General features: G+C 36.4%; 1 protein-coding gene across 2 annotated transcripts in view; it reads left to right on the top strand.

The window, feature by feature from the left end:
* Positions 1-26,263, top strand: part of AGPAT3 (1-acylglycerol-3-phosphate O-acyltransferase 3) — a 132,852-nt gene that overhangs the window by 81,994 nt on the left and 24,595 nt on the right. For both annotated transcript variants that reach the window (XM_044670243.1, XM_044670244.1), the window contains 2 exons: positions 4,970-5,196; positions 24,392-24,561. In XM_044670243.1, coding sequence (XP_044526178.1) covers positions 5,019-5,196; positions 24,392-24,561 — 348 coding nt within the window. In that variant the 5' untranslated portion in view covers positions 4,970-5,018. The remainder of the gene's footprint in view (positions 1-4,969; positions 5,197-24,391; positions 24,562-26,263) is intronic.

Below are 26,263 nucleotides of genomic sequence, written 5' to 3'. Positions count from 1 at the left end.
TTATTTTCACCATTGGACAAACCTTTATTTTTGGTTGCTTATGCACTGAGCCAGGACCAAGTGCAGGCATGATTTTTTATACTTCATTGCCACTTTCAGATTCTTTTCTAACACTGTCACTCAACAATCTTTTTCTAAGATGGTCCTTTCCCTTGCCTAAGCAAACTCCTTTACATCCACAAATAATCTCATTCTATCTGATCTTCTCCAGGAGATTGCTTTATCATCCTCATTCTCCCACTTACCTTCATTCTCTGTCTATGTACTGGCTGCTTTCTTACTGTCTCCATATATGCTCATTTCTCCCTCATTATTTCAAAATCCTGACCTAATCCATTCATTCTCACTAGCTATCATCCTTTTTTTGGCTAAAGAACTTGAGAAGGTTGTCTACATTCATAGATCATTTCCTTGTCCTCTCTTAACTTTCTAAAGTCTGCCTTCTAACCTCATTCATTTGAAACTGTTTTCTTCAGTTATGAACAGTTTCTTAATTGCTTAGTCTAATGATTTTTTCCTTAACCTTCTTCCTTCTTGACCACTGCAGTCACTCTCTTCTCCTTATTATTATTTTCCTCTCCAGGTTTTTATGACCCTGCTCTTTCTTGATTCTCCTCTTACCTATCTGATCATTTCTTGGTCTCCTTTGATGGATCTTCATCCAGGCCACACCCATTAACCTAGGCTTTGTCCTAGGTCTTCTTTTATTCTCATTCTATATAATTTCCTTTGGTAAGCTCATCAGCTCCCATGGATTTACCTATTATGCCAATGAAGATGATATTCAGAATTATTTCTCCAGTCCTAAACTCTTTCCTGACCTCTAGACTTGCATCTCCAATTGTCTATTGGACATCTTAAACTAGATGACCCAAAGATATCTTAAACCTAACTTTTCCAAAACTTTACCCTAAACCCCCCACCTCTTCTGAGCTTCCCGATTATTGTGAAGTGTACCATCATCCTTTCAGCCACCCAGGCTCACAAGTTAGGTGTCATCCTTTACTCTTTATTCTCTCCCACCTTCTCCCATAAGCAATCAGCTGCCAAGTCCTATAGATTCCATGTTTGTAACATTTCTTGTATATGCCCCCTTCTCTCCTTCGAAACATTCATTACCCTAGTGCAAGTCTTCATTACCTCATGCCTGGATTATTGCTGTAGTTTTCTGGTCAGTCTGCCTGCCTCAAGTCTCTCTCCAGTTCAGTCCATCTTCCACTCAGCTATCAAATTTGTTTGCAAGTCTGATCATGATTTAACACGTATCACCCCCCACCCCCACTTCCCCACACCCCACACCCCCCGCCAAAACCCCATTCAATCAACTCCAATAGCTCCCTAATGTCTATTGAATCACGTGTAAAATCCTCTATTTGGCTTATAGCCCTTCATAAGCTGGCCCCCTGCTATCTTTCTACCCTTCTTATACCTTACTCCTCCCCATGTACTCTGCATTTCCATGATTCTGGCCTTTTTGATATTCATCAAACAGCAATTTGCATCTCCTGACTGAGCATTTTCACTGACTATCCCTCATGCCTAAAATTGTCTTTCTTCTTGTCTCTACCTTCTAGATTCCTTAGCTTCCTCTCAGGTCTCTTCTATAAGAAAAATTTCTCAATACCTCCTAATCTTAGTGCCTTGCCTCTGAAATTATCTAACTTTCTTATATATATATATATGTATATATATATATATACATATCTATATATATTTTTTATTTACATATTAAGATGTATAGCATGTTGTCTCCCCATGAAACTATGAATTCCTCAAGAAAATGAGAATATTGGCATTTTTAAAAATATCCCCAGCTATTAGCTGTTATGATTAAATTTTTCTGGAAACTATTTCTTAATTTATAATTCTTAAATAATAAAAATTAGGCTTGAGAAAAAAAAAGCACCAGCCCTCAGCTGTACTGACCTCCTTGATCTGCAATTCTAAGGAAAAAAGAGTGATGTCCTCTCCCCCTCTGCCAATTTATGCTCTTTATGTTTCTTTCATAAACCTCTTTGATTGGAGAACTACGATCTCAGTCTGGTCAAGAGACTGTCTCTTCCAAACACTAGGAATCATCACCAAGTGATATTTAGAATGACCACAAAGCATCATGTGCACTCTTCTTCATCTGGCTCTGCCTAGCTTATTTAATTATTTCACCACTAAAAAGCCTTATTTATAGATGAAGAATTTGGAGCCACCCGCCTTCAACCAAGATAGAGAAGCAAGTTCTTAGCTTCAGTCTTAAAATCAAACTTTTTTCTCCTTTAAAAACCAAAGGTTGGCTTGGGTACCAAAAAGAGGTATAGATCAATATTAACTTTCCACACAGCACAGTGCTTGACACATAAATACTTGTTGACTTGACTTTCACTCTATAAAGATACAATATCCTATCTAGATTCTCTATCAGCTTCAATACCTGACTCTTTTCTTGTCTATCTGACTATCTGACCATTTGATTTATCCTGACGCTTAGTTTTCTATATATTTTCCCTTAATTAGAATATATACCCCTTGAGATCAAGAACTATTTTACTTTTCTGTTTGTATCCCTAGCATAGTTCTGACACATAGTAGGCACTGAATAAATGTTTGTTAAACTGAACTGAAATATGCCTGGAAGGTCAACATAGTAAAGATGACAATGCACCACAAATTAAATTAAATAATATGGTATCAGTCAAAATATGAAGAACTACTTAAAATCATAATAAAATGGATATGGATAAACATAAAAGTTAATCAGGTTAGGGGGCAGCTAGATGGCTCAGTGGATAGAGAGCCAGGCTGGGAGATAAGAGGTCCTGGGTTCAAAACAGACCTCAGAATTTCCTCTCCATGTGATCCTAGGCAAGTCACTTACCCCATTGTTTAGCCCTTACTGCCCTTCTGCCTTGGAATGAGTACATAGTATTGATTCTAAAATGGAGGGTTGTTGGGTTTTTTTTAATTAATGAGCATAGACTTGTATTTTTAGATTTAAAAAAAAACAAAACAAAGTAGGGTCATATGTCTAGAATTTAAATATTAATCAGTTATCACAAAATTATATGGTACTGAAAGAAAATAGGTAAATAGAGCAATGCAAGATTAATTTTTTAGTTGACAAAAACAATTTTTTATTTAAATTTTTTATTTTGAATATTTTCCCATAGTTACATGTTTCATGTTCTTTCCCTCTCCCCCAAGCCCCCCAACCTCCGTAGCCGACGCACAGTTCTACTGAGTTTTACATGTATCTTTGATCAAGACCTAATTCCATATTATTGATAGTTGGACTAGAGTTATCATTTAGTTTCTACATCCCCAATAATATCCCCATCAGCCCATATGTTCATGCAGCAATTTTTCTTCTGTATTTCTCCTCCCACACAGTTCTTTCTCTGAATGTGGCTAGTTTTCTTTCTCATAAGTCCCTCAGCCTTGCTCTGGATTCTTGCATTGCTGCTAGTAGAGAAGTCCGTTATGCTCGATTATACCACAGTGTATCAGTCTCTGTATAATATTCTCCTGGATCTGCTCCTTTCACTCTGCATCAATTCCTGGAGGTCTTTCCAGTTCACGTGGAATTCTTCCCATTCATTATTCCTTTGAGCACAATAGTATTCCATCACCAGCATATTCCACAATTTGTTCAGCCATTCCCCAATTGAAGGACATGGCCTTATTTTCCAATTTTTGCCAACACAAAGAGCGTGGCTATAAATATTGTCAAAAACTATTTGTACATAAACAATGAGGGCTAGACTAGAAATAGATTTTTAAAAAGAAAGAAAAACATTTTTCAAAAAAAAGAGAAGTAAAGGAAAACCATCTACTGTTCAGTTTTGAATATGTTGAGGTTAAGATGTCTGTGGGACAAAGATGTTCAGTAGATAGTTGAAGATGTAAGTCTGGAGATCCGAAAGAGATTAGAGTTGGACAAATAATTCCATAATTGAATCATGGGAGAAGAGCCTAGGTTAGTGAGTGTGGCCTAGATAAAGACCATCAAAGAACATGAGAAGTGGTCAGATAGGTAGGAGGAGAATTGGGAGGAAACATTGTCAAAGAAACCCAGGAGAAGAGAGAACATCAAGCAGAGGAAGGTGACAGGGTCAGAATCTGCAGAGAGGGCAAGAAAACTGAGGATAGAGGCAATTAAGGGCTTCTTAATAACTTTGGAGAGAGCAGTTTCATTTGAGTGAAGTCAGAAGCCAAATTTCAGAGAAAAATAATTGACTAGTAGATATTCATTAAAATTCATTCTTTAAATGCAGGTAGCAGCTGCAGGGACTAGACCTGTGACTTCATTGATACAGTAACTTTCTCTACCCATTCAGGTCAATACTTCTACTTCAGCTGATAATATTAGTTTCTTAGCATTCCCCAAGTGACTTTCCCACCATCAAACTACCAGTATGTGTATCAGAGGCAGGCCCGGAACTGCCTTCTGGCTCTAAGGCATCTTGCATCTCATAAGCAAAGTATATTTAATTGTATTTATGTTTTATTATTGATTCTATAATCATTTTTAAAGGAATCTGATGATTCAGGAGCATATTCCAAAGGTGAGTTAAGGAAATAAATTGGAGCACTTATAATTTTTTCATTTTTACACACTAGCCTTTTAGCTGAAAGAGTCCTAGACTGATTATTAGAAGACCTGGGTTCTAATGCAGGCTACGACAATTTAGCTGTAATCATGTGCATAATTGCTTAATTTCTTGGAGCCTATTTCCTTAAATCTAAACTGAGAATATCATTGCTTATTTCATTATTGCTTAATTTCTCTGAACTTTTACTGTAAAATTGAAGTCTTGAGTATTTACTCATAAGATTGTTATGAGGAAAGTGCTTTGTGAACTGACTATAAAATTCTATATAAATGTGAGCTACTAGTATTAGTAGTAGTCATCGTCATTGTTGTCATCATTGTGATGCCCTGGAAACATCACTAAAACATTTTTCCTCTTCTTTTCAGGACATCTGTGCTAAGTGTAGGACCCTGCACCAAGTACTAAGTGATTACCATGGGCCTACTTGCATTTCTGAAGACTCAGTTTGTTGTACACCTGCTCATTGGGTTTGTCTTTGTCGTAAGCGGGTTTATCATTAACTTCATCCAGCTATTCACCCTAGTCCTCTGGCCTATCAACAAGCAATTTTACCGAAAAATAAATTGTCGGCTTTCCTACTCACTATGGAGCCGTGAGTATTTTTTTGAATTGTGGAAGAGCTAGACATTTTAGAACTAGCATAACTGTTCAATTGTTTACAGCTACAAATTTCAGCCCTCACCATGCCGAGATCATTTGAACATAATTTATAATGCTGAATATATTTTTATAAACTAAAAACTGTAAAACTCTATCCAATAGAGATGTTCTTTGGGCTTATAGGGTTTGGTTAATGAGTATTATGAATTGATGAAATGCATTCTGCTGTTTAAGAGGTCACCTTTTAAAGTTTAGTTAATAACACCCTCTTTGTCACTGCCTGTACCATATGCTTGCAACCAGAATACTATTCCTCTTTCCTCAACATCATCCACATCAGGAATATCTTCCTCTTCCTTTCATCCCCTTCCATAATCTCCTTAGTATTCACATTAGTGATCCTGGCCCCTCAGTTTCTTAACCTCTAATTCCAGACCTCCCTCTCATTCTGCCTCAACATCTTACTTACTCTTCTTTTTCTAAGATCCTGAACTTCAGAATCCCTCTGACCACAATTTGTCCTTCTACCCCTGACACAGTCTCCTTCATTTTGCACATGTTGTTCACCATCACTTTGGCTGTTCCTTTATCTCCCTATCACCTCTATCCTAGCATCGCCCTCTCTTCTGCCTTAATGTTTTGAAACTATAATTACCTACTTCACTGAGCTCTCCTCCCTTCATTTTCCCATGTATTTCTACTCTTTCTAATATCTGCTCATACCCAAGCTTGTCATACACACCGTCTTTCTTCTCCACAACCATGCCTGAATTGCTGAGTTTTGCTAGAGATCAGGAAACCATGCTAACTAAGTCCACTAAAAATCTGTTCTGTTAACTTTTAACTGGGCTTCAAAGCTACATATCAGTCCTTTTATTCATCTGTGACTGCCTCCCTATCACCATCCCTGTCATCTAGTCACAGAATCAAGGAATTGGAAAGAACCTCAGCAACCATCTAACTGACCCACAGCTAAAAAAAAGAATCCCTACTACCGCCTGCCTGACAAGTGGATATATCTTATTCTTTACCTGAAGGCCTCTAAAGAAGAGGAAACCCGATAGTATCTCAAGACAACCCATTACAGTTTGGGATAGTGGATTTTTCTTTACATCAAGCCTAAACTCTCTTTGCAACTTTTATCCATTGTGCCTAGTTTTTGTTCTCTGGGGGCAAACAGAAGAAATTGATCCCCCACTTACACATAAGAGTCTTTCCAGTACTTGCAATCATCTATACTGTCCTCTTCTCCTAAAACTCTATAGTCTTTTCTTATTCAGGCTGGACACCCCTAGTTCTTTAAACCATATATTATATGGTTAGATTTGAGCAATATGGTGTAGTGCAAAGGTTCTTAAATTTCTTGTGTGTCATGGACTCCTTTGGGAGTCAAATGAAGCTTTTGAACCCCTTCTCAAAATAATGGTTTTGAATATATAAAATAGAAATGCAGTTATCAGAAATGTTTTTAAAATTCACCTACCCCAGATTAACAACCCTCAGGTATTAGAATGAGGGTCAGCTCTGGATTTAGAGTCTTTGTGTTGAAATTCCACCTCTTGCATGTCCTCACTATGTGATAGTTCCTCATCTGTAAAAACAAAAGGTTTGGATTAGGTGGGCTTTGAAGTCCCTACATCACTAAGTCTTATGATCTTATGATTCTTTCACCATCCTGTCTGTCCTCCTCCAGACACTTTCCAGCTTATTAGTGTCCCTTATAAGAAAGGAACACAAAACAGATATCAGATGAATTCTGACTAAGGGCAGAGTGTGGTGAGATTATCACCTCCTTGTTCCTGAAAATTCTGCCTCTCTTATTGCAGTCCAACGTTACATAAACTTTTTTGATTTCCGTGTCACACTGGCTTATGCTGATCTTTTAGTCCACTAAAACCATGAAATATTTTTCAGGCAAACTCCTATTTAGCCTCACCTCACCCCATCTTGTACTTGTGAATTTGATTTCTGGAATCCCTAGTGTAAACCTATTCTACAATAAAATTTCATCTTAATAGATTCAACTTAATTGGGAGCTTATCAAGATCTTTTGAGATAGCCTTTTATTCAATATCTTAACTATTTCTCCTAGAATCATGCCATTTTCAAATGTGATGAGTATTATCTTTATAATTTTATCCAAATCATTAATTTAGAAATTTCATTATAAATTAGAAAATCATCAGCAAATATGAATATTTTCATATACAAAGAAGGCCAGAAAATGGAGATCATACATGAAACCATGAATATACCAGATATAATTTGTTTTTTTAAATATACATTAAGTTTGATATGGTATTACCAACATGGACCTGCTTATTTATAGTCCCTTATAAACCACATTTTATTGAAATTTCCTTTGCTTCCCTTTTCTTTATCTCAGTATTAATACTATCCATCCTACCTCGAATTGCCCCTGTGCCAGCTAGGTGGTACAATAGCTAGAATGCTGTATCTGGAGTCAGGAAGATCCAAGTTCAAATCTGGCTTCAGAAAGCTCTGTGAAGTCACTGGCAAGTCACTTAACCTCTATTTGCATTAGTTTCCTCAAATGTAAAACAGCACTTACCTCACAGGGTCATTATGAGGTTCAAATGAAGTAATATTTGTAAAGCATTTAGCACAATGCTTAGCACATAGTTGGCAAATAATACATATTTGTTCCCTTCCTTCATATAAAAACCCTTCCATATGACAAAAGTGTTGTGAAACAAAAAAAAAAAATTGTTATAATGATCATGTTTGGAAATGTATATCTCATTCTAAATCTTCAACTTTCTGCCAAAAAATTGGCATTAGACATTAGAAGCATACTTCATCATTAGTCTTCTGGAGCCATTGCACTGATCAAAGTTCTTAAGTTTTTCAAGGTTATATATCTTTATAACTTTGTAGTCATTGTAGAAATTGCTCTTCTGGTTGTTTCCTTCAGTCTGAGGCAGTGTAAGGGATAAAAAGAGGTTCTATGTGGGTGAATATTAAAAAATTAAGTTGCCAGGGAATTGAATGATTATCAATTCCCAATTAAAGAATAACCTCAAGTCAAAATGACATTTATGGAAGTTTATTTACAAAATATAGGAGAGAGTGGAAGTAGAGAGATGAGAAGAGGGTAGAATAAGAGATTTGTATTTAAGTCTTGGGCTTTACTCTGGCAAGGTTCCAGAGGCCCAGTCAGAGCCTAAAATCAAGGCTAGTAACTCCTGGGAGGTTAAAGGAGTCAGCCTTCTTCACTCACCACGTGAGACTTAAGAGCAGTTTCACCAAGGTCTCAGGATCCCAGGTTCAGAGCTCCTCCATGTCCAAGCAAGAACCAGAAGAGACCCTGGCTCACTCAACTCTCTCTTTTTAAAGGGGCCTCTTTTGCGTCACTTCCTGTGCCTTCCTCTTAGTTTACGTGTCCAGTCACAACAGACACTTTTCTTAGGACTTCAGGAGGCAGTCAGTAAATTCTGATTTGTCACTCTAGCACCCAACTTGTGAGTTAAATGGAGATGTTTTCACCTTTGGTGATTAAATCTAAACATGGGCAGGGTAGATTTAATCTCATTATCACACAGTTCATACAAATTCTCAAAGATTTCTCTGATTCAGTCCCTTTTTACATCACAATAATTTTTCACTGTATTCATATAACATAAATTGTTCAGCCTTTCCCCAGAGGATGGGTAATCACTGTTTCCAGTTCTATTGTGATACAACAAAAAATGTGTTACTATGAATATTTTTGTACATATATGAATGTTCTTCTTTTCCTTTTTAAAAAAAAACTTATAATAGTGTGGTGTCAGTGAATCTTAGGGTAGTCAGTCAATAAACATTTATTAAGCACCTCCTATGTGCTAGCCACTGTGCTAAGTGCTGGAAATACAGGAAAAAAAAAAAGCAAAGAAAAGTCCCTCCTATTACGGTGCTCATAATTTAATGGAGAAGACAACATGTAAACAGAATATATGCAAGGAGGGACAGCTAGTGAAAATGCCCAAACCCAAGAGATTGAGTGTCATGAGGCCATGGAACAGTCAGGAGGCCAGTGTTACTGGAGCAAGGAGTACATGGAAGGGGACATAAGGGATATAAGAATACTAGAAAGGAGAGGGTATGGAGTAGGATATAAAAGTTTCTGAATGCCAGAAGTCTTTATACAGTAGACCCCCTATCCTTGGGCAGTACATTCCAAGACCCACTACAGATCACTGAATCCTTGGATATAAGCAACACTTACCCCATGTATAAATGTTTTCTTTCTCCTTACTTATACCCCTTGGCTCAGTGCTCCATGGCACATATATATATATATATATATATATACACACACCCAAAATCTTTAACAGAAAGAAAGAAGAAGCAGAAGAGACTGTTAGGAGATGCGGAGCTCATTGCTGCCATACAAAGACTTCTGGTGCTTCTTAGTGAGCTTAAGAAAGTGAAACTATGGGTAAAGCAACCCTACTTTATTTGATCCCAAATATGGTAGGGAGCCACTGGACTTGATTGAATAGAAGAATCCTGCCTAATTCTATAACACAAATATGGTGCCAATACCTAAACCAAGAAGAACAAAAACTGAAAAAGAAAACTCTAGACCAATTTCCTTAATGATTATTGATGCAGACATTTTAAATAAAATAGTAGCTGGGAGATTACAGTATAATATCACAAAGATCATATACTTGGTATAAATACACAGCTTGTATTTATACCAGGAATGCAGGTCTAATTCAGTTTTCCTAAAACTATCAGCATTATTGACTATCAATAACAAATAAAAATCATATTATTATATCAATAGATGTTGAAAAAGCTTTTGAAAAAATACATCATCCATTCCTATTAAAAGCACTAGAAGCAGGGGAACAAATGGAGCCTTTCTTAAAGTGAAAATAGTATCTATTTGAAACAAAGAGCTAGCATCTGTAATGGAAATAAAATAGAAGCCTTCCCAATAAAATCAAGGTCGAAGCATGGTTGTCCATCATCTCCATTATTATTCAGTAGTGAACTAGAAATGCTAATGATAACAAGAAGAGCAAAAAAAGAAATCAAAAGAATAAGAATAGGTGATGAGAAAGCTATTATTCTTTGCAGATGATATGATGATATACTTATAGAACCATAGAAAGTCAACTAAAAACTAGTCAAAACAATTAGCAACTTTAGCAAAGTTGTAGAATAAATCCACATAAATGATCAAACTTTCTATACATTACCAACAAAACCCAACAGGAAGAGAAAGAGAAATTCCATTCAAGATATCTGTAGATAGTATAAAATACTTTGGAGTCTGCCAGGACATACACAGGAATTATATAAACACAATTACAGAACACTTTTCACACAGATAAAAATAGACCTAAACAATTGGAGAAATATTAATTAATCAAGCAAATACAATAAAATGGCAACTCTAACTTACTTATTTAATTCCATAGCAATCAAGCTACTAAAGAATTCTTTTGTAGGGTTAGAAAAAAATAATTGCAAAATTCATCTTTAAGAACAAAATATCAAGAATATCAAGAAAATTAATTAGAAAAAATGTGAAGGGAGGCCACCCAGCGGTAGCACTTTTCAAACTATACTACAAAACAGTTATCAGAATAATCTGATGCTGAATAGGAAAAAGAGTGGTTAATAGAGTGATTAAGTACAAAATATACAGAAGTAATTGACAAAATAAAAAATGAGTATATAATATAGATATAAAGAGTCATTTAAGCAAATAGACAATCATGGAAAATTTTACATGTCAGATCCATGGATTAGGGGAAAGTTTATACTAAACAAGATAGGGAGGATATAGATGGTAAAAGTAGATAATTTTGATTATGTGAAATTAAAAGAGCTTTACACAAATAAAACCAATGTAGCCAAACTTAGAAGGAAACCAGGAAATTGGGGTAGGGGTACAGAATTTAAAGCAAGTTTCTCTAATAAAAATTTTGTTTCTCAGAGAACTGAGCCAAATTTATAAAAATATGAGCCATTCCTCAACTAATAAATGGTAAAAAAAAATATGAATAGGAAATTTTTCAGAAGAAGAAATCAAAACTATTAAGTCATGAAAAAAAAAAGCTCCATTACTAACGATTGGAGAAATGTAAATTAAAACAACTTCCATGAGTTTGGATATCGTAACAGAAAAGGAAAATGAAGGGAAAAATTTTTTTTGGCTTATGAAGGACAGTATGGCCCCTGTTTATTTAAAAGATCATTGAAAAGGTTCACAGAAGTATCAACATATATTTATGACTTCCTAGAGATTTCTGGGTGAGTGGTATATCCCAAGAGCCCAGGACCCAGTAGGAAATCCTTGACCACCATGCAGTGGAATAGAGTTGCTGGCTAGATGAAAAGTTGTAAACTTTTGAGTTGCAAACTGATCCAAACAAACTGAAGAACAGCATCAATTTCATGAGATCTCCTTTAAGAAGGAATGATTGAAATACTGCTACGTACAAATACATATTATTAGAAGGATGATGACTTTGTCAGGGAATATTTTCAGAGCTCAAATGAATAACTTTAATGTGAAATAAATTAACATTTTAGATTGTTAACAGCTATTTTGAGGCAACAAACTGAAAATTTAGGAGAAATTCATCAACTGGGAATAATTGAATAAGCTATGATATATAGTGATGGAATATTATTGTGTTACAAAAGTTGGTGAGCAAGATGATTTCAGAAAAACCTGATAAGACTTATCTGAACTAGTGCAATGTGAAATGAGCAGTACAAGGAGAACATTGGACTCTCTAATTGCACTGTTTTGTTTTGTTTTTTAAACCCTTGTACTTCGGTGTATTGTCTCATAGGTGGAAGAGTGGTAAGGGTGGGCAATGGGGGTCAAGTGTCTTGCCCAGGGTCACATAGCTGGGAAGTGGCTGAGGCCGGATTTGAACCTAGGACCTCCTGTCTCTAGGCCTGACTCTCACTCCACTGAGCTACCCAGCTGCCCCCTGCACTGTTTTAATAATAGCTGTGACAGACTTAGCTACTCTTGAGATTCGTACTGTATAGTGATGCAAAATAGTTCCAAAGAAATAATGATAGAAATAATAAAGAAATAATAAAAAATGCTACCCCCAGAGAGAACAGATTAACTCTTGGTACAAATTAAAGCTTATATTTTTTACTTCATCATTCTTCCCTTTTTTGGCATCATGGCTAATATGGAAATGAGTTTTTCATGACTTCACATTTGTAATGAGTATCATATTTCTTGTTTTCCCAATGGGTGTGGGAGGGGTTGAAGGAAGTAAGAGAATTGGAACTAAAAATTAAAATCTGTTTTGTGCAGCAGACTGCATTAGTAGGCGCTTTAAAAAGTTTACTGAATTGCCATGCATTCTTTGTTTGAATATTCAGTCTTTTATTAATAAGTGGTTAGACTTCTTTTTGGCTTCTTGGAAATAATTTACTTTGTGGGCCCTATCAACCTAGAATTTCCTTAAGTGAAATGGTACCTCAGGTTGCAATATTATCTCTCTCCTAACTACCCAGTCCCAGAATAGAGGTATAAGCTGGACATGGTGGCTCGTGCCTGTAGTCCAAGCTACTCAGGAGGCTGAGACTAAGGATCACTTAAGCCCAAGAGTTCTGGGTTTCTGTTTGTTACACCAATCAGGTGTTGACACTAAGTTTGGCATTAATATGGTGACCCCCTGGGAATGGGTGACCACCAGGTTGCTTAAGGAGAGGTGAACCAACCCAGGTCAGAATAGAGGTGTAAGATTTTCAAAAGATTAAAAACAATTCCTTATAAAACTTTTTAGCCATTTATGGTAAGGTGTCTTTTGGTTTCACTGCGACTATAGTGACTAGATAATTTAGATTTTTATTTGTGACTTAACCCAGACATAGTGATAGGGCTAGTTCTCTTTATTTTGGTTTTTAAAAAAAACCTTTTGGCTTTTGAATGAGAGGAAGAATTGGGTTGATTTGTTCATAATATGGCATATAAAGTGTCATTTTCTTTATTTGTCTCTGGTGTATATGCCTGTACAAAGGCCAATAATAACATGAGTAAATTATAATAGGCTAGGGAGCTGCACAAAACACTGTTAATAACACTATTTTTCTTTAGTTTATTTGATTTCATCCTCCTGGAGCAAATCACAACTCCACCAGACTTTCTTGATAATATGTAGTAGTTATCCAATTTTCTCATGAATCCCAAATAAATATTCTACTGAACACATGTAGATTTTGTTCTGTTGGGTTTTTTTGCATATATGAGTACCAGTTGTTCCATATGCTGTACTTATAGTAATTCTTATTAATAAGGATAAGTCTACATAATCAGGCTACCTTCCTTTTTGTGGTCACAAATGTCCCAAATATTTTCTTTCACATTGCTTATGTGTAAGTAATCATTGTTATATAGTCTGTATATACCCACCCTGCATTTATTCATGGCCTTTGTAGTATTTGTAATCTTTATTCTGCTAAGCCTGTGGTAGTCTACAGTTATAAGCATGAAGAATCATCAGAATATTGGCATTTAAAAAATGCTGATGGACTCAGGTTAGATTGAAACATACATTTTTGGACACAGCAAACATATAGATTTGTTTTGCTTGACATTTCTTGTTTTTACAACGATTATATTTGGTTTTTTTTAAGGGGGAGGGCGTTGGTGAGAGAAAAGAAGATTGGTGAGTTAAAAAAAAAAAAGAGATGGGTTTATGCAAAGGTGTGGAAAGTTTGAGATGATTGAAAGCACTACCCAGTTTCAAAACATAATCTTTTCAGTTCTGGCCCCAGCTCTTTGTCCAACTATAGCACTTGTGCAAGACATATGTATTGATTAACAAATTTGAAAAGCTTCCAGTCCAGATGTATATTATAAACTGAAACATTCTTCCTTTCTATGGATCTAAAGGAAAGGAAACAGAAACAGTATCTAAGGTAGTAGAAATGACAATACTCTAAAATAACCATTGTGACCTTTAGGAAATTGCATAACTTAAGAAGTCAGTCTTATCCTTCAAAACTCTTTGTCCTAGATTAACCTTTCCCACTACTTAATCAGTAGCATTAGTCCAGTTTCTATATTTAAATTCAAATAAGAGGATCATATTTCTTTGTAAATCTAATAACATTATGCAGTATCATCTCTCAGAGAACATAACAGAGATCTTCCTCCTTTTTTCAGATCAGCTTTTCAGTTTTCATTTCATGAAATAGAAATATCATATCACGTGGGGAAGAATACAGGTATACATACTTACTTGACATTTGTGCCTACATGGCTCCTTTCCCACTTGAATGCCAGCAAGCTTCTGGGAAGCAGCCAAGGTAAGGGAATGGGACCGACTTGGCACCTGCTGACCTACATTCACCTATATTTGGCCTTGAAGATGACTGATTTAGGATTTAGCATTCTATTCCCATTAATCATTGTTATGTTCGTATCATTGAAGTTTATCACCATCATCAACAGAGACTTGTACTATAAGAAGTCAGACAGTTAAGATCCATGTCTTCTCTTCTAAAAAGGCAACAGCAAAATGATCAGAAATAAATATAAAAGACAAGTCTAGGAACTAGACCTGAAAGTTCATTCATGTAGGGGACTCTTTGAATGAGGAAACTCTCTGTACTAATGCAGGTTGACACCTTCTTTATAATCGACAGTCTCAGATAGTTGCTCAGAGCACTGAAAGCTTAAGTGATTTGCCAAGGTTCATACAGGTAGTGTGTTGGGAAGGGCTCATCTGGCTTCAAGGACAGTTCTCCATCCACTATAACATGCTGCCTCTTCATAAATAAAATAGAACAAATGTTACCTGCATGAATAAATTATACATCCTATCTGTAAATGTATGTGTTGGGGTGATGATTAAGGAGGGAATCACTGGAGTTTCATGTGAGAGGGAATTATCGCCATCTCTTTTCAAGTTAAGAAAGGCTTTCTGGAGAAGGGAATTAATTTTTTGTAACTGAATGATGAGAATGAAAGCTTATGGAGTTAAGAAATATGGTTTGGGAAAAGAGGTAGATGGGAGTGAGTTGATAAGATGAAAGGAGTAAATGATTGGGCCAAGGTTTTTTTATTCTTCGAACTATTTTCATTGTACTTTTGCTAAGGAGAGTAGTTAAAAAAAAGAAGTTGGTTACAGGGTTTAGGCCATTGTCTTCTAGCCAGTTATGGCATGAGGTATCTCAAAATTAGCAAAGAAATTTCATTTCCCTTTAAAACTATATGTTATTCAACAACTAGATCAATAAGAAGATGTAACAATCAATCATTCCACATTTACACTTGCTGTGTGCCAAGCACTATGTTGAGCAATGGAGATACAAAAAGGGACAAGAGGCGGTCCCTCCACTCGGAGAGCTCACAGTCTAATGGGGGAGATAACAAACAAAATATACAAGGATGAATACAGGATAAATAGGAAATCGTTAACAGAATTAAGAGGTGGAACTGGCTTCCTGAAGATAATGAGATTTTGGCTGGAACTTAAAGGAAACCAGGGAAGGCAGCAGGTGGAGATGAGGAGGAAGAAAACTACGGGCATGGGGGATAGCTAGAGAAAATGCCCAGAAATGAGAAATTGGAGTCTCCTATTTCTGAACAGCACTGGATCAAAGAATATGTGTCATGGTTAAGATGTGAGAAGACTGGAAAGGTTGAGAAGAGCTAGGTTATGAAGAGCTTTGAATGCCAAATAGAATTTTATATTTGCTTTTGGAGGCAATAAAAAGCCACTGGCATTTATTGAATAGAAGAGTGACTTGATCAGACCTGCAATTTAGGAAAATCACTTTGGTGTTTTAATGGAGACTGGATTGAAATGAAGAGATACTTGAGGCAGGCAAACTCACCAGCAGGCTATTATGGTAGACCAGGCAAGAAGTGATGAGAGCATGTACCAGAATGATGGCAGTGTCAGAGGAGAATGGGAAATGTATTTGAGAATCGTTGCAAAGGTGAACTCAGTAGGCCTTGGCAACAGCAAGTATTTGGGTGGTGAGAGATAATGAGGAATCCAGGAGTTATTTGTGATACTGGGGAACTGGAAGGACAGTGTTACCTTCTATAGTACTAGAGATGATAGGAAGCAAGGAAGGTTTGGGGAGAAAGATGAGTATCATTTTGGACATGTTGAGTTTAAGATGTTTACTGGACATTCAGTTTGAGATGTTTGAAAGTCCATTGGAGATGGGAGATTGGAGGTCAGCCCAGAGATTGGTGTGAGTTTGATGGATTTGAGATTCACCACTTTAGAAATGGTAATTAAATCTATGGGAGCTGATAAATCACCAAAGGAAAGAGTATAGAGGGAGAAGAGAAAAGAGCCCAGAATAGAGCCCTATGGGACATCTTAACTGTTTGATTCCCAAAGTGGACTCCACCGCTCCCTGGGGGGTGCTGCAGCTATCCAGGGGAGTGGTGGTGGCTACAGGTGCATTTGCAAAAGGAGATCCCTATGGCTTATCCTGAAATATAGGCTGCAATTCAAAAGTTCTTAATTGCATTTTCTTCATCATATTTAGTGGAACGTGGATTCAGTGCAGTAACCAATTTATTAACAAAAAAAAGAAACCAATTGCAAATAGTAAGTCGCAGTGATTTAAGATTACTGATGATGAAAATAGAGCCGAAGATTACTAAATTGGTAGCAGCACACCAGGATCATCCTTCTCATTAAGATGATTTCCAATGTTTTAACTTTTTTTGTATTACATTCTATTCTGAGTTCAATAAATAGTTTCATAATTTCAAAGTTCAATGTTTCTAATTTACATCTTTCTTTACTATATTTTATGAAAAAGGTAGAAATATTAATACATATATCTTTTCTATTAATTACTATTAAAATTAAAAAAATAATTTCCAGGGGGCACTAAGTAGTATTTTTTATGGAAAGGGGGCGGTAAGCCAAAAAAGTTTGGGAACCATTCATCTAGATGAAGCTCCAGCAAAGGAGACAGAGAAGGAGTAATTAAATAGGTAGGAGGAGAACTAGGAGACAATGATGTAGGAGACAAAGGGAATATCAAGGAGAAAGGGGTACCCAACAGTGTCAAAGGCTGTAGAGAATTCAAGAATGAGGATTGGGAAAAAGCCATTGGATTTGACAACTAAGAGAGCACTGGCAACTTTTGAGAGAATAGTTTTGGTGGAAAAATAAAATCAGAGGCTGGTTTGTAAAAGATTTAGAAAAAAGTTGAGGTACTTGTAGACAGTTTTGGTTTTTTTTTTAGTTTAACCACAAAGGGCCAAAGAGATATAGGACAATAGTTATTAGAGATGGAAGGATCATCAAGGGAGGAATTTTTTCAGCATGGGGGAGACATAAGTATATTTGGAAATGTGTGAAGAATGAGTCAGTAGTGGGGCAGCTGGGTAGCTCAGTGGATTGAGTCAAGCCTAGAGATGGGAGGTCTTACGTTCAAATCCAGCCTCAGACACTTCCCAGCTATGTGACCCTGGGCAAGTCACTTGACCCCCATTTCCCACCCTTACCACTCTTCTTCCAAGGAGCCAATATACAGAAGTTAAGGGTTTAAAAAAAAAAAAAAGAATGAGTGAGTAGAGAGGGAGAGAATGAAAATAAGCAATAGAATGGGGATGTCAGAGGAGCTTTCTGTTAGAGAAATCAGGAAGAAATAGAATTGCTTGATCAAGTAGAGGAATAGCCTTAGTTAGGAGACTGGGGTGAAGGAGGAACAGTGGCAAAAGGCATCTAAGTGATGGAAGAAGAGGAGCTCATGGCATCCTTGTTGAAGGGCCATGAAGAAGAGATAAACAGTTTTTCAAGGTTCACAACATCTAGTTCATAGTGTTTTTATTACTCCAACCTTAGTTATAGCTCTATTCATTTCCAGGATCTTTCAGGTTTATAATAGCTAGACCCTATGAGGGGATAATCTCACATCCTCTTTTATCTTTTTATCAAAAAATTAAACCTCTTAAAAATGCCCTTAGGGGGCAGCTGGGTACCTCAGTGGATTAAGAGCCAGGCCTAGAGATGGGAGGTCCTAGGTTCAAATCTGGCCTCAGACACTTCCCAGCTGTGTGACCCTGGGCAAGTCACTTGACCTCCATTGCCTACCCTTACCACTCATCTGCCTTGGAGCCAATACACAGTATTGACTCCAAGATGGAAGGTAAGGGTTAAAAAAAATAAAAATAAAAAATAAATGTAAAAAATGCCCATAATTTTGGCTATGGATAGTTTTTCCTTGACTGTGTAATCAAAGTCCCACTAGGAACAATTTTGATATTGCCTATAATTTGACTGCCTATACATTCTGTTTTCTACAAGAATCTGTTTTTCCTACAGATCCAACTGGCCTTAATTGTCCTTTATTTTTCTAATTAATCCTGTGATTTTTTTTCATATCCTCATATTTCTGGAATATGTTCTTGCAATAGATTGTTTCTGTGATGCACCTGTCTTATTCAGCTACTTCTAGAGCTGAGATTCTCTGTTGGTTTATGAATTGACTAGATCAGTCATGGACAAACTTTTTAAAGAGGGGGCCAAAGGAAAGGAAATGCTCATCTGTCAGTCTGTTTCTAAGGCAGCTCTTTCAAAGTGTCATTCTATTGTATCCTACTCATTGTATTCGTCAGATTAGGAATAATGTTGCCTGGCCAGATAGAATATTTCAGGGAGCCCATCTGGTTCTCCGGCCATAGTTTGCCCATCACTGGACTAGATAGTAGGCAATGCATACATGTACATACATACATAAACACATACATATACACCTATGTGCTTGAATGTGGACCCATCTAACCTTTGTGTTGGATGGAACAAAATGAGATTCGTGTAGACCTACAATCTAAAAGTTAGCAAAAGCACCTAGAAAATCACCTAGAAAAGAACAAGGATATCATCGTATTTGACTTGGTTAAGACACAGCCTCCCTTGCTTTCATATGGAAAGCATCTGATCATCAGAACAAGTTCTGATGTGAGGTCTTGGGACATATGCCAAGACTCTACCTGGGTGGGTCTTTTTATGCCTACATTGTGGCCAAAAGCTACCACATCACTTTAGTTTAGGGAGGCAAGTTTAAGCCTTGATTCTCTGGGTCAGTCAGTGGTAGAGGACAGCTTTGTCATCTTTCAGAAAAAAATTAACCTTACTCCTGAAGGACAGGGAGATACTCTGGTATATAGCGCTCCTGCCACAGGTCCCTTTTGCAGGGATCGCATTGTGTATGAATGCTGAGATAGGCTGGTTGCTAAACTATTTAAAAGCATTTGCCTTGGCTAGATCCTCCTTCCCAGGGAGCTCTCACCAAGTGCCCTGGGCCGTAATTGATAGCAACCCTTTTGTCTCTGCTAGCCAACCCCTAACTCCAATTACAGTTAGAATAGTAAGGCAGGCACTCCTCCAGACTGCTGGCAAAAAGTTCCTGGGAACTCAGAATTTATTATTTATATGGCCTAAACATTCCTTCCCTGGACATAACATCATTGTGATTGTAATTTTCCCTGAGAATTGCATAATGTAGGATAATAATGATAGTTAAGGTCTGTCAAGTTCTTTCTGTGCATAAATCTGAGATAGAAAAATGCTTTGCCATGCAGACCATCCCTTTCCCTCAAATGGCCTTTTGTTCTTAATGCTTTGGGGCATTTATGGTTTAGCCTGTGTTTGGTAATCCTATTGTTGCAGAGTGTAACTTCATGCCTCCTGATCCTATAGTGTTCAGGACTTTATAGAAGATCTATGCTCTGGAGACTTTCCCTTTGTCCTTTACATTTCTCAGAGGTATCGGTATATATCAAACTATGGGTCCTTTGGTGTTTTTCTGTTTCAGTACACGGCCAGCCCACCTCATGTTCTGATTGTACCTATCTTTGATCTCCTTTTGTTGAATGTCACTAACTGGTTAGCTCTCGCCACTCCCAACTATAGCTGCTGTTCTGGAGTGCACAGAGCAAATAGGACACTGCCATCAATGAGTAAATATTTATTTAGTGCCTAATATGCACGAAGCACTGTACTAAGTGCTAGGGATACAAAAAGAAGCAAAACATAGTCCTTGCTCTCAAGGAATTTACAGCCCTCAAGGCAAAGGAAGCCATAAAAGTAATAAGTAGGAAATAATTAAAGGAAGGAAATCAATGGAATTTAGAGGGATTAGGGAAGATTTCTTGTGGTATGATTTTATTCATCATTCTAGGTCAGCATTGGCAAAGGTTTTCAAGTTTGTGTGCCCAAACTGCAACTTCAAGCTGCCTGTGAGCCCCTGCATTACCCCAGAGAGCGGAGAGAGGAAGTGCTCACTTTGGGCACAGAACAGAGGGGCAGGGCATGCAAAAAATGTCCTTGAGCTCTGGAAAGAAGGGGAACAGGCAAGTGCTGGCTTGGGACATGTGCCAATACTTCACCAACGCTGCTGTAGGACAACCACAAAGTGAGAGAGTCAGTTTTCCAATGCTATTTCTAGCTCGTGATTGGAGTATCACTTTTAAAATATTATCCTTAGTGGGTGGCTTGGTGGCTTAGTGAATTGAGAGCCAGGTCTAGAGATGGGAGGTCCTAAGTTCAAATCTGGTCTCAGACACTTCCTAGCTGTGTGACCCTGGGCAAGTCACTTGACCCCTATTGCCTAGCCCTAATCACTCTTCTGCCTTGGAACCAATATGCAGTATTGATTATAAGACGGAAGGTAAGAGTTTTAAAAAATTAAAATATTATCTTTAAAATTAAATTTCCCTAAAAACTGTCAGGAAAGACAAATAGTACATACACTATACTTTTATCTTTTGTCTTTGTTCAGCCTTTTTCACAATGAAGATCCTCCTTTACTTTGAGGTTTATGACCCTTATCCTTTTACAGTACTAAACATTTCTATGTGCCTAAGGTAGTATTCATCTTATTCTTATAATCCTCCAGTTTCTATTCAATGAATCTGTTAATATAAATACTTTCCTTTTCCTTCTTTGAATGGATCCTAGATGGTCTTTATGATGACCCAGTTGTGTGATGATTCCTCTTTGCATGATTACAAAACTCAAAATTATTCACCATGCCATGTAGATCTAAAACAAGAGAGAAAGCAGAAACATTTGCATAAAATCATAAACTTCCTATTCCTAGTCATCCCAGTAGCCCAGAAACCTCATTTCCTAGCATTCCATATGAAATTTTTAAAAACTTGGTTATAGTGAATTTTTTCAATTTTTATTTTTTATTTTTTTCTGGGTTATACATGTTTTATCATGCAAACATATTTTCATATTATTCATTTTTATAAGTGAATAATCTTATAAAACCCAAACCCCAAATCACATACCCAAATAAACAAGTGATAAAGCATGTTTTCATCTGTATTCGTACTCCAACAGTTCTTTCTCTGGAGATAGAAAGCATTCTTTTTCATAAGTCTTCAGAATTGTCCTGCATCATTGTATTGCTGTTATTAGCAAAGTCCGTCATCTTTGATTATTCCACAATATTGCAGTTACTCTGTATAATGTTCTCTGGTTCTGCTTATTTCACTCTGCATCAGTTCACATAGGTCTTTCCAGTTCTTTCTGAAATCATTCTTTTCATCATTCTTTATAGCACAATAGTATTCCATCACCATCATATATCACAATTTGTTCAGCCATTCCCCAATTGAAGGACATCACTTTAATTTCCAATTCTTTACCACTACAAAGACCACGGCTATAAATATTTTTGCGCAAATAGGTCCTTTCCCATTTTTTTAAAATCTCTTTGCAATAAAGACCTAGTAGTAGCATATTACTGGATTAAAAGGTATGCATTCTTTTATAGCCCTTTGCATGTAATTGCAAATTGTCCTCCAGAATGATTGGATCAATTCACAACTCCACAAGCAATGCATTAGTGTCCCAATTTTGCCACATTGCCTTCAACATTTATTATTTTCCTTTACCGTACACTGGCCATTCCGATAGGTATGAGGTGGAACCTCAGAGTTGTTTTAATTTGCATTTCTCTAATCAAGAGGTATTTAAAACATTTTTTCATATGATTATTGATAGCTTTGATTTCTTTATCTGAAAACTGCCTATTCATATCCTTGTCCATTTATCTATTGATCAATTGGAGAATGTCTTGGATTCTTATACATTTGAGTTAGTTCTTTATATATTTGAGAAATGAGACCTTTATCAGAAAAATTTGTCATAAACTTTTTCCCCCATTTTGTTGCTTCTCTTCTAATCTTGGTTGCATTGGTTTTGTTTGTACAAACCCTTTTTAATTTAATATAATCAAAATCATTCATTTTATGTCTTGTAATGTTCTCTATCTCTTTTTTGGTCATAAATTCTTAAATAAAACCTTCAGTGGTGTATCTTCATACTGTGTTGATAATCACAGATAATCAGTCTAGAAAAATAAATCCATATTTTGACCTTGTGCAATATATAGAGAAATGATTGCCCTTTCAGTTGGGACAAGATGTAGAAATCAAGCTCTCCTATTAGGCATTAACAGATTGTAAACCTTTTCATCTGACAAATAACTCTCCCACTTAGAACTGAGAGAGGACATATATAGGCCATTGGCACATAACCCATTCTCCTTCCAAATACTTAAGTGGCATATTTGGGCAATCCAACAATGTATGGGCCTCATGCTAATCTCCATACATGGATTCTATTGAAGTCTAATAGATTCTCTTTGTGGTGCTCGATCTTTAGGATGTTCATGTATTCAAATTGCTTCTTGCATGTGTCATTGATTAAGACCTATTTCCATATTATTAATATTTGCATTAGGGTGATCGCTTAGAGTCTACATCTCTAATCATATCCCCATCAACCCAGGTGATGAAGCAGTTGTTTTTCTTCTGTGTTTCCACTCCTGTAGTTTTTCCTCTGAATGTGGATAGCTTTCTTCTCATAAGTCCCTCAGAATTGTCCTGGGCCATTGCATTGCTGCTAGTCCATTACATTTGATTTTACCACAGTGTATCTGCCTTTGTGTATAAGATTCTCCTGGTTCTGCTCCTTTCACTCTGCATCATCTCCTGGAGGTCATTCCAGTTCACATGGAATTCCTCCAGTTCATTATTCCTTTTAGCACAATAGTATTCCATCACCAACAGATACCATGATTTGTTCAGCCATTCCCCAATGGAAGGGCATCCCTTCATTTTCCAATTTTTTTGCCACTACAAAGAACATGACTATAAATGTTTTTGTACAATTCTTATTCCTTCTCTCATAAAGAGATTTTGACAACATACATGTATTTCTGTTTGAGAACATAAAAATTCAATGAAAATATAAGCATTCAATGAACCTTTCTTTAACAAGTAATACATATCTAAAACCAGGAGCCAGCATTGTATGTAATGTATCTAAACTAGAGTCCTAATCAGGGGTAAAGCAAAGATGTCTACTGTCTCAGTAACTATTTAATGTAGTGCTAAAATTGTGATGGCATTGTGATCAGAAATTCAGGGAATTGCATAAACAAAGAAGAAATAAAATTATAGTAGTTTCTTGTTTTATTCAAACTCAGTACACATGAATTCAGATATATATGACTGGCAATAAAAAAAATACAGAAAATAAATTTTTAATTATGTTCCAAATCCACACCGTTTTTCCAGGCACTGTAAGGTCTTACAACAGTTCACCCAATCACACTCATTCTTACTCAGAAGCATTATCATGTGTCCTTACAATGTTTTGCAACAAACATTAGCTACCCCATCAGAGTTCTCACTTATAACAAGTCATGTCCATGTCAGAGCAGTGCTTCAATTTGTTTCATTAACATTACATAGTTATTAGTAATGGCCCAAAGTAGTGATGCTAGGACCTCTGACAGCCTAAGAAAAGTCATAAAGTGCTGTTGTATGTTTGTAGAAGAAATATTTATTTAATTATGGAGTTCACTATAGTACAAGATTTTCAACTTATACGAAAGATCTTGGAACATATTGGTTGTGTAAAATGAGGTTCTACTGTATTACGTTTTTTGTTAAAGATAGCATGTTTTAAAGAACTCTAGCATCTACTAAAAATTAAGCAATGGGTTTCACCTGACTGCCAAGACAGGAAGAGGAGAGATGTGACTTTTTTCTTAAGAGTTAAGAGCCCCTGCTCTAAAGGGATATCAGCCATAATCTGATAGAGCAAAGAAGTCAAGTGCAAAGATTTTATTTATAATTCAATTATGATTGTATTAATGACCTTTCTTTCCTTTATATTCTCTAGAGTTAGTCATGCTTCTGGAATGGTGGTCAGGCACAGAATGTACTTTATTCACAGATCAGGAAACGATTAACAAATTTGGAAAAGAGCATGTGGTCATCATCCTTAATCACAACTTTGAAATTGACTTCCTATGTGGCTGGACCATGTGTGAACGATATGGTGTGTTGGGGGTGAGTAGCTTAAAAATTGTACTAGGAAAAGATGTTCCAAAAATCATTTAATTAAAATGAGCAATAAATAAAGTGTCTGTTTCTGAGAAGTCCTCAGAATTCTATAGTTTCTCTCCTTTAATTCTTATTTCCCTCATTCTCAGAAGACAGAAAGCAGGTAAGAAAGCTTACAATTATGATATTGTTAATAATAGCTAACATTTATATACCACTTTAAGGTTTGCAAAATACATATGTTAAATGTTATTTTTGATCCTCACACAACCTTTAAGGTTAAGTACTTTTATTTTTTCTATTTTTTAGATGAGGAATGAGTTTGAGAGAGAGATTTAAGTAAATTGCCCAGGTATTACCCAGCTAGTAAGTGTCTGAGCCCAGAACTTCCAGACTTTAAATCCATTACTCTGTCCACCTAGCCTTACATAGCTGCCTTGAGACTGAATTAATTGCAGCATTGTCCTAAGCATACTTTAGTTTTCTCTTTTAATATTTATTACCTTCATTCTCAGGCTAGAGGAAGCAGACATATTATTGAGTTGAATGTGGTATTAACTATAACTTTTCTGACACTACTTTATAACTATATCCTCAAATTCATAGCTTAACATTTACCTTTGTTTTAAATTTTCCTTAATGAAATTATCACCCTTACTTTTCACATTACCCCAATTTCTATTCCCATAGTGCTACTTGGTAGACATTCTACTTCAGTTCTTGACTTCTGTTGAAATATGAAAGACTAATCGCATTTATTCAATGAACATTTGTTAAGAACCTAGCATACATAATACTATATTAAGCACAGGAAAGAAATAAAACACAAATTTCTGCTTCTAAAGAGCTTGTACTTTAGTAAACTATCACTCAGTAAATATTTATTAAGTGCCTACTGTATGCTTGGCACTGTGCTAAGCCCTCTGGATAGAAGCATGAGATAATGAGGGGCTACACTAGCATGGTGGAAAGAAGTTAGCATATTAAAGAGATATTGCAGCAATTAAATCAATAAGCCTCAGCAAAGCTTGGAGATGGTGGGGAATTCAAGGTAGTTCCTCAGTTGTGATCCTGAGCGACTGGGAGAATAGCATTGCTCTCTATGGTAACAGGGAAGATAGGAAGTGGGGAGTCTTTAGGGGCAAAGATAAAGGGGAGTCTTTAGGGGCAAAGATAAAGAGGATATATTGGGTTTAAGCTATCTACAGGGTAGTTGGAGATGCAAGACTGGAGATCAGCAGAGAACTTTTAGCAGGATAAGTTAATTGAGAATTATCAACGTAAAGATGGTAATTAAATCTATGAGATCTGATGAGATTGCCAAGTGAAGTAATATAGAAGGAAAACATATCTACTGAATACCCAGTTTGAGATGTCTGAAAGGCAGATGGAGATGCAAAATTTGAGGTCAACAGTGATACAATAATATAAAAATGAATATGATAAAGATAATCATTGTGCTTTTTTTTTAAAATAAAGACTCTAAGTGGAGAACTAAAGAAAAACTTTAGGGGAAGAAAGAGCACTTGAGTTCCATATAATGTGTATAATTTGAGCAGGCATATTTGTTGGGTAGGGTTTGGGGAAAAGGAACATTCCAGGTAATGACAGTGAGAAAAGATTTAGAGATGGAAAAGTATGAGATCTATTTTGAGAACAATGGATAGGCCAATTTGTCTTCAGTGCATATGATATGAAGGGAAATAGT

This window comes from Gracilinanus agilis, chromosome 3 (assembly GCF_016433145.1).
Source record: "Gracilinanus agilis isolate LMUSP501 chromosome 3, AgileGrace, whole genome shotgun sequence".
Taxonomy (NCBI): domain Eukaryota; kingdom Metazoa; phylum Chordata; class Mammalia; order Didelphimorphia; family Didelphidae; genus Gracilinanus; species Gracilinanus agilis.
The sequence above is the reverse complement of the archived record's forward strand: the minus strand, read 5'-3'. Positions and strand labels throughout refer to the sequence as shown.